We start from the raw sequence: 14,707 nt of genomic DNA, 5'->3' as shown, positions 1-14,707 counted from the left end.
TTACAGAGTCTACTTGACTAAATTCAAATGAATTATTACATTTCTTAACATTAGCACAAAGTAATGAATGGGCTTGAGCCGCAGAAGAATGTAAACATTTTGTGGTGTTAACGGCTATATTTGAGAAATAATCTTCGAATGCCGAGGCAACATCGCTGTTCGACACTATTTGTTGATTATCTGATACAATGTTGACTTGACAATCGCGTGATTTACATTTACCAGCTTCTTTATTTATAATACTCCAAGTTGTTTTCACTTTGTTGTCCGACACTTTCAATTTAGAACTAATAAAGTTTTTCTTGGCAGTTAAACACACTTTCTTGAAGATTCTTGAGTAGTTTCTTACATAGTCCAGGAATTCTGAATTCTTGTTCAGCTCTCTCTCACCATAAAGTTCATAAAGTCTTTTTCTACTTTTGTGAATACCTACAGTAGCCCATTCACTAAACTTTGTTTTAACTTTTGACCCACTAATAGATTTCACTTTGAAATTGTTATTAAATTGATTAAGAATTACATTGAAAACATCTTGATACAAATGATTACAGTCATAATGCGAAAATGGTATTATAGACAAACTATGTAGAATTTCATTTTTGAATGATTCCAAGGAGATCCAGTAATGGGTCTATATGTTATTGTTTGTGGAGTATCATGAATAACGTTTAAGAAAGCTGCCCTTTGGCCGCTGTGATCGGAATGAAAACAGTTAAATAATTTCTTATCTATACATTCACAGTTACAAAAAATATTATCTAGGCATGTTGCACTAGTCACACCTACCCGGGTAGGTTCAAGAAATAAATTAAATAAATTAAATGATTTAAACAAACAGAACATTTTAACAGTATTACTAGATGACTCGAGCAAGTTAACATTAAAATCTCCACATACAATAACATGTTTTTGGCCCTTGCATACTAAATTCAGAACATTTTCCATTGTAGATTCAAATATGCTGAAGTCAGCTGATGGTGGTCTGGTGATAAACACATACAATAATATATCTGTCTAATTCAACACATGAAATTTCTATAGTTCTTTCTATGGAATATTTTACAACATCTTTGCGCTCTTTACACTTCATACAATTTTTAACAATAATAAGGGAGCCACCATGAGCAGCAGATTTTCTGGCAAAAAAACTAGCTAATTTAAAATTAACATAATCAAATATCAACTGTTCTTGTTTCAACCAATGTTCAGTAATACACATAACTTCAACATTATTACTATCTAAAAATAATCCTACTTCTAATTCTTTGCTGGAAAAACCCTGAATATTCTGGTGAACAACGTTCATATTCAGGTGTTTTTCCGCTGTCTTACAATCTAGTTTAAATGAGGCATGGGGTCCTTGGCTTTGTCAGCTGACTGAGACTTATATATGACACTATTACATCTATTTGGCTCAATATTGAAGGCCAATAACTCCACTAAATATACAAATAATTTCTTTGGCAAAAATACCTTCCGTGGAGCTAGCATGAAGCGCTCAATGAATTTATTTAAGTCAAAGAAATGGTACTTTTTATTAACAGCTATGGCATGGTACATTAAAGAATTATAGTAAGCTATCTTACAATTATAGTCATATGATACATTTTCTGCATAAGGTAGTGCACATAATATAATTTTCCCCACACCAGATTTTTCAATAACATTTAGTGTGGACATCAATTTATCTATGCTAAGCTTATCTACATTAAGACTATTTCCTAATAAAATTACTAATGTAGTATAATAATCATAACATCCCTTTGAAATAAGGTCACATAAATGAGACAAAGTAATGTTTTGATAACAGTAATTTGTCACTTGTTGCTCTAACTGGTAGCTTAATAATGGGCCCATTCCTAACCCAATCTGATCTGAAAAAACAACAGTCTTACTGACTGCTCTAGGGGGCTGTTTAACTACTGCCGCATGCCTAGTTGTGTCGTGGGCCACATCGGCTTGAATAATCTTTGCTGGTGGCATTTGGCCACAATTACAATGTTTTCCATTTAATAATGCCTTACACCGCTCCTCCAAATCTCTATTTTCTAGCAGCAATGTATTAAAAGCCTGTATGTGCTCCTCAACTTGTTTTTTAGTAGTCTCATACATGGTGGATACTGCCAAAAGCTCATCTTTCAGCCTGTTAATGTCGGCATTTAATTTCAGAAAATTTGATTCCTTGACTTCCAGCTCTGAATGACAGTCTTGAACCCTATTTTTCATAACTGTTAATGTATGTTTTAATTTACTATATTTTTTAATACATGCCTGGCCTTTGATCAGCTTTTGGGTTCTCCTAATATACCTATTAATCTTAATGTACTTTTTAACTTATTACTACTATTAAAGAATACTATGTGTTTGGAGTCCCTACTCAATTGTGTTTCACCGCTTACCAACTCTTGGTACACATTCTGTAACTGCGAAGCATCATAGTGCTCCCGCTCTTTCCTAAACAAATTAAGTTCCTCATTAGCCGCACCCAGTTCTTCTTCTAACTGTGTGATGCGGGCCAAGGCCACTTCATGTGTCGAAGCGCACTGGTTGAAGGTGTCTATTGTGCCTTGCAAACGGTCCACTTCTCCGCGGGCATCAGTCAGCTGCACATCATTGTCCGCCAGCTCCCTTTTCAATTCTGAGTTTTTGTTGATTACTTTCTGGAGCTCCACTTCGCTTTCCTCCCTTTCCTCCAACAACTGCTTCGACAAGGCCCTCGACTCGTGTAGGTCCTGTGCTGTTGTTTTTAGCTGCATCTCTAGTTGTCGTGCCGTTGCCTTGCGAGTTTCGGTCGCAATTTCGGTGTTCATTGTCACTCGTCTGGCTTTCTGAAAGATGTAATAAAAAAGGATGAGTACTTATCTCAACAGAGATTGAAAGATTTGCCAAGATGACGACAGAGATGTGAGCTGTAGGAATGAATAGTGTGCAGTGTGTCAGTAGTCGGCAGTGTCTGTGGCGAATGTGTCTTGTCTCGTCTTGTGCTTCCACTAGTTCGTCAAGCAAAGGGAAACTGCACGGTGCCAATGTTGTTTGTTTGACGTTGCTCACGGCCGCAGCAATGAGCTTTGTTTGAGTGTAGAAATAAATGATAAATAAAACGGAATACTCTCCCCGTTTCAAACGCAGATTCCAACGGCTGCGATCACTCGTTGACAGTTGGGTAGTCCTGCCTCAAAGTCCAATAAATACTCGGTGTAACGTTGTCAATTTCACCAAAACTGTATCACTGATAATACTTTACTACTTAAATTAACTAACAATGAGTAGAAGTCCTCTTTAAAGCTAAAAATATAATTTAACGTTCTTGTCCCTGTTTCGATTTACTCTGCGCTTTCTTTTTAAACAAGTCTAGATGTAAATAGAATGTAGCCGAAAACTATTCGCATTTAGGACTACTCGGAGGCGGCACGCGGTTTATCAACGCTGTCATGCTTGTTTTATATGAAAACACCTACGTGAATGAAAAAGCGATAACATGCAGAGTTCCGAATTCAACTTTTTTCGGAGTATTTTATAACAATGGACCTAGTGTTGACATTTTGAATGCGCGCAAGATGTCTTTTGTTACTGTATATGTATGAGAACATCATTATCATGAAAGTAAGATGCCAGCGGGCGTAGCACACTAGTTCGAAAAACTTAATCGCATCGGTGCGTCCCTATCGCATTTACATTTACAAATAGTGCAAAAAGGACGGCCTGACGTTACATATCGTTTATCACGCGAACATGCTTGCCTGCCTGATCTGTAAATACTGGTTATCATAATTAGAAGATCATTATAGGAAGTAGGTAAATATACACGATATCCGAATGACTACTTCAGATGTCCTAAAGATATCAGTGTTAGTATTGCTGATTAAGTAAATCATATGTAATGTTGCCTGTGTGGTGACGGGTTAAGAATTTCACCACCCCCTTTCTTCCCGTGGGTGTCGTAGAAGGCGACTATGGGATATGGGTTAAATTGTGGCGTAGGCGAGAGGCTGGCAACCTGTCACTGCAATGCCACAGTTTCGTTTTCTTTAAACCCTTATTGCCAAGAGTGGCCCTGAAGCTTTAGTAGTTTCATGTGCTCTGCCTACCCCTTTATGGGATACAGGCGTGATTGTATGTATGTATGTATGTATGTAATGATGATGAAATTCGAATTGGCCTGTTAGTCCGTTTTCACATTGTCCGATCCGATATCGGATGTCGGAAGGATTTCAATGGAAAAAATCCAAGATGGCGCCTGCAATCTATGGGATATCGGTCCGACATCCGATATCGGATCGGATAATGTGAAAACGCACTTAGTAGTGTCATAGTTCGTTGCTCGGTAAAATTTTACGCACCGGTAAACAAGGTATCTTACATAACAAAATATAATATAAAATGAGACTCCACAATGAAATTATTAATGAAAAATCCCAGGGGCGTAATCGCCAATCGCAGTGGGAAATATGACCGTATATTTTTATGGAAATATAAAATATAATAAAAGTTTTATATGGCTTAGGTAATATTAAATTAACGTATTTATTGTTATACGAGTGTTTATGAAGATGTATATTAACTTTCACACGAATCATCAAAATATCTATATTAGAAATTGTATGTAAAAACTACTTATAATAGGCGTACATGAAAACAATAAATTTAAATATCTATTGAGGTATTTGTAGATTGATTTGTTTAGACTAGGTATGTACATTTAGATATCTACAGACGTTTTTTCCTAGTAGCAGCATTTGTTGCGTTAAAACACAGTTTGTAGTTTAATATTTCTTAAGCAGAAACTTAGCTGTAGCGCAGAAATAATACGCTCTAGATAAATATTCTGCGAAGAAGCAGGCTGCGTTCCATCATTTGTCTGAATCACACTTGACCTATATTTTATGAAGGAAGCCGGCACAATGTAAAAAGTCTCTGCACTGTTTTATACGTCGAAGTGTGGAGATTAAGGGGCTTTCAAAGGATTAACTGGGGCAGACCTCCGGCTGACCGTTTCATTAAAGTTGCTCTGCCCTTGTCCATTCTCATTTTAATATGAAAACAAAAATTACGTGACTCATACGCGCTCGGCCCAACTCAGAGCTGCCTTTATAAAATTATGTAACATATGAATACAAGTTTACGATTCCGCTGATTTTATGTTTTTATGAGGCTACGACGAAACGGTTAAGCGATACTGTCATTTGTTTTTATGACTGATTTGATTGATCGTAATCTTGTTAACGGATCTCTGCTTGTGCGATAATTATGGTTTTTACAGTTGTTAGGTATCTGATATATTAAGAATGAAGAATATATTGATATTTTAAATATTTGTAGTCTTTTTTAAATAGCATTATTTTACTCATTGATTCTTTTTGTTTCAGGTCTCCACCTCCAGTCACAAATCAGCCCTGACAACAATTATTTAAGTCAAACAACAAATCGAACGAAGCGCCTTCAACCGATACTATCAATTACGTAGTTAGCATAAGATATAGTTAGTGAACACAAGTGCCAAGCGTGGATAGTTTTAGTTAGTAATAGTCGTGCGTGCGTGGTGTGTCGGCGGTGCGGGGCCGGGCGTCGATGCGTCGGTAGTCGAGTCGCAGTCGGGAATCAAGATTGAGGTGGTGGCTGGGTGCGGGTGGGGCCGCCGGGCGCGCGTGAGGCCGCTGCACGCGCTGGGCCGCGCGGCCGGGATGTTGGCGTCGCAGCGCTCGCAGTCTTGCAACGAGGAGGGCGCGTTCTTCGGCGCGCGCGCGCTGCGCAGGCCGCGCGGCAAGGGCAGCGGCAGCCCGCCCTGCTAGGGGTACGCCATGTCGCTGCGCAGCCTGCACCGGCGGCTATCATCCGCTAATAACACGTGAGTTTACATTACTATTTCTCCACGATATTTATCTTAAGGTGCTGTTACACGGGCAACACAATTGCCAGCAATTCACATACGATTGCCGCGTTTGCTCCAGTAGTTAGTTCTTAACATTTTCCTGGAAACCCCGTCAGACTCTATAAGTAGAAAGAACAAGGGGATTGCATCTATAGGCTTTTGTCTACGAGTGGTTAATTCATTTCACACGTTTGGGGACGCAGCGCGAGCAAAGGCGTCTACAAATTAGCGTTCCCGAACGGAGCAAAAGCAGTTTGAAGGAAGAACTTCTTCTTTAGGTACCAGATTTTTCGATAGATGTTTAACTTTTATTAAGCCTCGCAAATGAGGAACAACGAGTAAAAAAAAAATGTACCTAATAAGTATTTTCTATTCAATGAGTGCATTAACCAACGTAGTGTTTTCAGATACTACCGAATGAAATACACGCAGTGACTACCATAATCTGAAAACGAAACTAAAATCGAACAAAACAGTTCGTTTCAGCATCGATGCTACAACAACAACACCAATCTAAGCCTAAAACTATATTACCCGTGTCTATTCGCGTACCTACACTTATTTCCCTTTCGTGCTCAATAAAAAACTGATCGTCCCCACGACAATCATCAAATGCCGAACGGCCAGCCATCGAGATGCGAATATTCAATTACGTCACCTAAATCCAAAGCGCAGAGCCATAAAATCTACCACGACTTCTAGAATACAGGACCGTACTGTAAAGGGATAAGATTCCTATTCCTGTTGGTTCCTCTTGTACCTGCCGGCCTAGACGAAGTAACAATCGTTGACGCAACGTGGCCATCGAAACGCAGTCTAGCATTGTCGCGCAACTACAGAAGAGTGATAGGGAGAGCTTCTACGAAGTGTAAGGGATTGTGACATCGGCTAGGCACCGTTCCGAGCAGAATTAGTGGGTCGTTAATCGGCGTTCAATGTATGTAAATTGGCATCGCCACGGCCGGAGGGAAAAGTGCCTGAGGCTAATCTCGAATGCAGGCATCGAGAGCTAGTTAGTGGAGATTTAGATAGTTTTTTTGTTCAACAAATGCTCCGTTGACACGCAAACAAAGGTTAGGAAGTGAATGCCTTTATCTGATGTGGTTTTATGCTAACATTATGCTTATATTTATTATTTAGGTGGATCCACAAACTGCTAAGAAGATACTGGGTGGATCATAGATAGTATTAAATTATATACATTTGAACTTCATATTTTTATCTTTAAGTACATGGTTTAGTGGGCTATATAATTATTGCAGCTGTGGAGATAAACGAAAATTCTTAGTTTCAATTTGAACTTGATAGGTACTAGCATAGATTAAGTATAAGAAGATCATAACATCCCATACAATAAAATGCGACCGCCTAAGAACGCGCATACACTACACCACAATAGATGGCGCCACAAAAAATGTCTTGTAGCTTTCGATTATACTTGTAGATGGCGTTAAGTGTCACTTTTGACATAAATTTATGGGTCAAAAGTGACACTCAACGCCAATCTACAAATAATCGACAAGGCATTTTTTGTGGCGCCATCTTTCTGTGGTGTAGTGTATGCGCGTTCTTAGGCGGTCGCATTTTAATGTATGGGATGGTATGATCTTCTTATATTTAACCTATGGTACTAGACATAAAATAGTAACATGCCACGATACCAATCCCGAAATCTCAAAGAAACTGTTTTGTATATTGACCGTCCCATAGAAAATTGTGGTTCATTATGTCGCAGTTAAAAAAAGAATCCCAATTTTTGTTATAAATATCCTGGTTTGTCACTTGGTACTTTGAAGGCTACGAGTACATGTAGCCCATATGAGACCACTACAGTGATCTCATGCTCAGGTTAGGAGATGTGGCGTCATATCACACAGCAGACTCGATTAAACACAATTTATTAACAATACACTTGATTTAACAATGTCAAACAACTATTGCACAACTGTCACTGCGACTGTCGAGGAACGAATGCCCGGTTCAAAACTTGTAACGGAAAAAGTAGCTTCATCGCCAAACTTGCCCGACTTGTCTGTGATTGTCCGCCATGACAACTGTCAGTACCGGGCAATCACGGACAGTCAATACAACGACTTTTTAGAAATATTTAAAGTAAACTAATGATAATTGAAGATTATTACTCATAAAATTGTAACACCCATATTAATTATTTACATATATAACACGTATGAATAGTTTATGACAAAATGATACGGACATCGGAAACCACATAATTAAAATACCAATCTAAATTAAGCATTCATCACTTGAATATAATGTTTGCTGCATTTATCGTAGCAGTTAATCTGCAGCAATGGGTACTCCGTTAGAACGCCCGGGAAGTTACCTCGATTTGAGTTTTAAGTTACGTCAAAAATTTGCTCTACATACTATTAGGACCGGATAGGTGGATAAGTCAGAAAAAATAATGACTTTTATGAATTACGTTTTTAAGAACTACTTAAGAATTACTTTTTTGATAAGTTACTGTGAACTGGTTACGATTCGGGGACCTCTTCGGAGAAACCGAGGGTTTTGCCTGTGCAATTGCGGACGAAGTTATGATGACGAACAACTACCGGAAATATATCCTGAAGGACGGTACGGTCGACATTTGTCGGGCATGCCGCCGTCCCGGAGAGTCACTCAGGCATATCATTTCCGGTTGTTCTCATCTTGCTAACGGCGAGTACTTGCACAGACATAATCTCGTAGCCAGGATTATTCACCAGCAACTTGCTCTTCAATACGGCCTTGTGGACCGCGAAGTACCGTACTACAAGTACTTACCTGCGCCAGTTCTTGAAAATGGTCGTGCCACGCTCTATTGGGATCGATCTATTATCACTGACAGGACTATTGTAGCCAATAAGCCTGACATTGTGATAATAGATCGACTGCAACGCCGGGCAGTGCTCGTTGACATCACCATCCCCCATGATGAGAATCTCGTGAAAGCCGAGAAGGACAAGTCCAGTAAGTATCTAGACTTGGCTCACGAGATAACCGCCATGTGGGATGTTGATTCAACGATCATTGTTCCGATAGTCGTTTCAGCGAACGGTCTCATAGCGAAGAGTCTCGACCAACATCTTAAGAGACTCTCGCTAGGTGGCTGGATCAAGGGCCAGATGCAGAAGGCGGTGATCTTGGACACGGCGCGGATAGTCCGACGGTTCCTCTCTCTGCAGCCCTAACCACCGGCAGCTTGGGCCCTGCCCCGCTGCTGGCGGCACCCTAGGTTAGGTTTTTTATAATGTGTTTATATGTTTTTTTATATTGTTTTGTATGTGTTTTTGTATTTTACTTTTATATCCATATTATAAACAGCCTAGAATAAGATAGAAAATAAATACTGGGAATAATAATAAAGACTTTTATTCAAAAGTTTGAACACAGGTACATTATAAAAGTACACAGGCATGCTTACAAACTAATTGAAAAGGTAACTGGCTCAGCTAATGTCTGTGCCAGAGGGCCTCGAGGCGCAGCGGCCACAAGGACTGCCAGCAACGGACGCTGTTATTCTGCCGCCACCAGATTTATAGCTAGCTAACTAATAACTAACAGTAAAAACATTAACGCCATTTCGGACAGGATAGCATAAACTGAACAAATGCAAGGTGTGTGGAATTAGGTACTATCTAAAAATATTTTTCTTAAGATGATAAAAAGAGAGATGATGTCGTAGAGTGATATTTTTAGGAATCAAGTAAAGAGCGCGAAAGAGAAAAGTCTCAACCAAAAGTGTATGTTACTTCCTTCTGGAGGTCCAGTAAATAAGCCTTACAACGTTTTTTGAAAACCGCCAGGGACTTACAGTTAACTATGGGTGGCGGCAAATTGTTCCAGCATTTAGATGCAGCATAACGAAAACTGCCTCTAAATGACTGGAGTCGAAACAATGGAAGGAAGGTACGCTCCTGTTTCTCCCGCAGGCCTCTGGCCTTTCGGTTCAGCTTCCATTCAAGTTTACGTGCAAGATAAGGTGGGATGTCAGATTGTTTAAGCGTAAATACCAGCGCTGCTAGTTTTAATATTCGTCTGTTAGACATATTTAGTTTTCCTGCTTTATTAAGGTAAGGGCTAATATGTGAGCGCCGAGGGACATCTTGGCAAAAGCGGATGCATGAGTTTTGAACTCGTTGGATCGCACGTTCTGTTCTTTTTCTTATGCACGGACCATAAACTACGTCTCCATAATCAAGTTGGGATAGAACTAGGGCATCCGACAAGCGTTCACGAACATTCTGCGTTAGGTAAGTACCTACTGTATTAATGTGACTAGCATGAGTTTAATGGATAGCGGGAAAGTTACAAATGTCGATGTCGAGTAACGTAATAAAAACTCATGATCCATATAGTACACACATATCTAAGGCTAGTATTTGTCGTATTCACAAATTCGGATCAGGCCGTTAATTACATGTGCAGTCCTCGTACTGAATAACATAACTGCAAAAATTAGAATTTAATTGCGGAAATATCTTATTTCACACTGTGTTTGCATAATAAAAAACACATCTCCCTAGACACACTCGTTAACAGGTTTTTGTAAATTATAATCGCTACCATATAAAGTAAATAACGATAAGTAAGTTCGTTTAAAAGAAAGACAGTGTAGTCAAAATAATTCGAACAAACTCAACAAATAGTTACGTTAGGTTAATTTCCTGTGAATTTCAAATGAAAGCTTAATAAAACGAGAGTGTAATCTCTGTCATAATTCTAATGAAATCAAAGCAATTTAAAACGAAGTTTAGTACAAAATACGATATCAACTCACACTTTTGGCAGTTTTGTCACAATTCAGAACATGGAAAACCGATATATTATAACATTCCCTATTCGCAATCAACCATCGGCGACATAGCAAGACTCGACGAGCGTGGGTCGAAAAGCTGAGCTCCACAATCGCATATCTACTATAGGAAATTGGAACTTCGGCGTCACGTAGCAGGGGATGCCTAACACCGTATATTCGCTGTCACTGAAATTCATATTTTAAGCCCACTAAGGCTCAAATTACGATGTATGTCTTGCAGGGGCATAGTTTACTCTACACAAACCATAGATAGTAGAAACCTGTAGACGACGTGTACGTGGCGTCATCGTGGCACCACTTTTCCATTACAATTTATGACTGTTAACCATTTGTTCACCAAAAATTAATATAATTTCATAAAGTTGGAGAAAAAGTTTTGTGTTTACAATGCGTGGTCATCAGTCATTTATGTATAATTTTACTGGTAGAATGTCATAATATGCGCCGCGCATATATGTGTAGGGTCAATACGGGTGTCATAAGCGTCTATTGAGTTGATACGTTTACCTCTAATCGTGAGTAGATTAGATTAGATTTATTTATTTCATAATACAAATTACAGTATAAATTGCATGTCAATCTACAAGAATTCATATTACGATCGTCAAATACAATAATATAAATAATTTCGTAATACCTAGTTCTAAATTTAAACGATTAAACAATATCTAATTAATGTTAAAGTATAGTAGTAGCGGATCGTCAAATTACAAGAAATTCAATAACATATCAATTTATAATAATGCATTTCTAATAATAACCTAATTTAGAACATGGTATTCAAAATGTATTAATGTCAATATATTATCTCCTGTAGCAAGTAGCAAAGGTATGAACTCGCAAAAACACCTGTGACAATGAATAAAAAGGTTAAATGTGAAGGCCGGACACCCTTCTCCCTATGACACACTTACCCGTATTGACCTTAATAGGTTTAACAGCCCGACGCTGAAACTCATAAAATATATAAATATTTCAAAATTAAGCGATTGCGTTTCCTTACTATGGGATAACTTAAGTGTGGTTTGAATTGGCTTGAACGCGCCCTCTAGTAATATAGTTGGTCTATGTGGGGTCACACCACAAAGTGGATTTCAAACCGCATAGGATGTGTTTCTGTTGCTTTATGTACTAGTTGCAAAGAGTATTGTTGTGTTTAACCCAGTTAGGCGTGACGCCCACGCTTCGCTGCTAATAATGTGAGCCTGAAACATTTTGTACGTGTCTCGTTTTATTCATTGCGAGAAATTAGGCGTTTGTCATTGTATACAATGAGAGGACAGAACTTGTTTAGGTAAAACATTAGGGAGTTATTTTATTTAAGTTAAATTATTATGTAAACCTTAAATGTGTTTCATGATATAAATAAAACACGGAATCGGTAAAGGGTCATTTAATAGTAACTATATACACGGTGTAACATTAGTAACCTGAAATATTCTAACCACTGATTTCTTAGCTCAAAAAAGGTAAGAATATTACACGAGGTTGAGTAAAAATAGCCAAAAAAAGAAATTAATTTAAAATCAACGTTATTTTCGTAACGTTATATTATACCGATTGTATATGAGGTATTTAAACATAATACTAATCATTTCAAAATTGAACAATAGGTCACTAGGTACAAAAATAGCGGCGGCCCTTTCAGCCGATCAAAATAACTGTAACAACGTCGAAACACCCAAGACGTGATACGAAACTAAATTCGAACGAGAATTTCACAATCATTTTATTGACTGGTGCTCAAAACCAATCAGTGATAGATAATACGTACAATCATAATTCTGCTAAGAGAAAAAGTGATTGCACACTGTTATAAGAATGCTTTAGGTATTAAACGCGGCCTTAGCATGCTCGTATAAATATGGCGATACATCTCGAGGCCTCGCCGGCGTGTCGCTCAAACCTCTTGATACAACAAAGCCTTCTCCGCCTAATATTAGCTAGACACTTAGTTTAAACAAGGGCGCCGTTCAACAATCTTCAAAATAGCTTGCAGTAGCTGCAGTCGGTGAGAATAGTGCTGACGTCATCCGCCTGACGGCACGTGACCTTGCCAATCTTGATGTGACCCGAAACGTTTCAAATACCGTGTAAAGCCTGACCAGATATTACTCGTACGACTATTGTTAATCCAGTAACATTATACATCTGTAGTATGCGTCAAATCCGGTAGTTCTGATTTTTTGCAGACTTGTTTAATGTTGGCCTAATGAATAATGCAAGTTTGTGACCTCGAGCACCGAACGCAACATTGTCAAAAATCGAAAAAACCGCGAAAAAATCGTTTCTTTTTAAAATTTTCGCGATTATAACCCGAAAGGACAAGTTTTTGAAATACCTTCCTCAGGACGTTTTTAAAGTAGACTAAAATTGCTACAATATGATACTAAAATGCCTCTGTGGACTCAACAGTTTACGAGATTAAGCCTTTCAAAATTGATAATTTTTTTCAAACTTGGAAAATTTTTGCAATATTTTAGACTTCACTCGAACTACGCATACGCTTGTGCCGTTTCGTTCGTTGATCGGAGCGCTCCGATCTCGTTCAGTCGCTCCCACGAACTAGTTCGCTCTTTTAGGTCTTTTGCTCATTTAGTTCAGCCAGACCAGCGACCGTTGCGGTCGGAAAGATCAGAACGAATGGGATCGACTAGTGTCAAAATGATACGAATAGTCCACAGATAGTAACATTCCGGGCCGAAAGGTTGTAAGTAACCGAAGTTTAATATGAAACTTGACTTTTTTTGTTGCTCTGCTAAGTAGCTCTCACTCTCGGTCGGCGCAGTCACACATTCGTTCTCGATCCAAACCGCTCGCTTTCGCCGATCCTGTATGTGAACTAAATGAGCAAAGACCGATTCTCAGAGCACGGAAAGATTCAGTTCATTTCGGTCATTGATGGGATTTTATTCCTAACAGTTCATAGTTCGTGAACGACACAAGCCTACTTTCAGGCGATAAAGTTATTGTACTATGTCAAGAGGGCGCTGTTATTCTGATTTATGCGGTGACAGTTCAGTATAGTATGAATAAAATAGTTCCAATGAATTCCGCAAAATAGCGCGTTGGTAGTTATATATTTCTAAGTATGAATAAAATAGTTCTAATGAATTCCGCAAAATAGCGCGTTGGTAGTTATATATTTCTAAGTATGAATAAAATAGTTCTAATGAATTCCGCAAAATAGCGCGTTGGTAGTTATATATTTCTAAGTATGAATAAAATAGTTCTAATGAATTCCGCAAAATAGCGCGTTGGTAGTTATATATTTCTAAGTATGAATAAAATAGTTCTAATGAATTCCGCAAAATAGCGCGTTGGTAGTTATATATTTCTAGCAAGGCCTCTGCAGGCATTTTGTTAAAACCGATTATACATTAGCAATCGTTTGCGTATAGGATCGGCAAATCATAGTTATTTAAAATAGCTACATATAATTATTTTTAGAAATCAGCACATCGCTATTTAGTTTAATTTTTATGAGCTGCCATTGCTCTTAAATAATAAATGTCTGTGTTGTACAGCAAACTGATAATCTGTGGACCGCTTTAGCTTCGCCATATCGTAAAATGTTCCATAAACACATTCTTCGTAGCTTCGTTCGTAGTTGCATTTTGGTACACATCGGATTACGTGCGTTATCCGCTACGCCGCTCGTAGGAGTCGTAGGCTCTTGCAGCGCATCGTAGCGCGTAGCATGCGCAATGACTGAAAATAGGATTCCTTTGTTTGGAATAAGGATTGATAATCTTAGGGCCACTTGCACCACCCGCTTAACTCAAGGTTAGTGGGCTGTCAACTGTCAAACTGCATATAAAATGGTGGGTTAACCCTCCATTTTCGTTGGTGCAAGTGGCCCTTAATGTAATGATTGTCAGATTATAATCTGCGGGCGTAGCACACTAGTTTGATAAATTTTATCTCATCGGCACGGCCTGAGGTTATGATTGCCTGCCTGCCTATAAGCATGGTTGCGCGATAAATGATATGACATCAGGCCGTCCCTTTCG

At 38.6% G+C, this 14,707-nt stretch overlaps 1 protein-coding gene across 8 annotated transcripts in view; it reads left to right on the top strand.

Moving 5' to 3' along the window:
* Nucleotides 1-14,707, top strand: part of LOC125234352 (potassium/sodium hyperpolarization-activated cyclic nucleotide-gated channel 2) — a 445,496-nt gene that overhangs the window by 26,640 nt on the left and 404,149 nt on the right. For 2 of the 8 annotated variants that reach the window (XM_048140533.1, XM_048140520.1), the window contains exon 2: nucleotides 5,367-5,845. In XM_048140533.1, the coding sequence (XP_047996490.1) occupies nucleotides 5,799-5,845 (47 nt within the window). In that variant the 5' untranslated portion in view covers nucleotides 5,367-5,798. Of the gene's footprint in view, nucleotides 1-5,366; nucleotides 5,846-14,707 lie in introns of those variants that run through there. The other 6 variants (XM_048140523.1, XM_048140524.1, XM_048140521.1 and 3 more) reach the window with 5 other exon arrangements.

The sequence above is a fragment of the Leguminivora glycinivorella genome, chromosome 16 (genome assembly GCF_023078275.1).
Source record: "Leguminivora glycinivorella isolate SPB_JAAS2020 chromosome 16, LegGlyc_1.1, whole genome shotgun sequence".
In the NCBI taxonomy this organism is placed as follows: Eukaryota; Metazoa; Arthropoda; class Insecta; order Lepidoptera; family Tortricidae; genus Leguminivora; species Leguminivora glycinivorella.
This window is presented reverse-complemented; position numbering and strand designations above follow the sequence as displayed.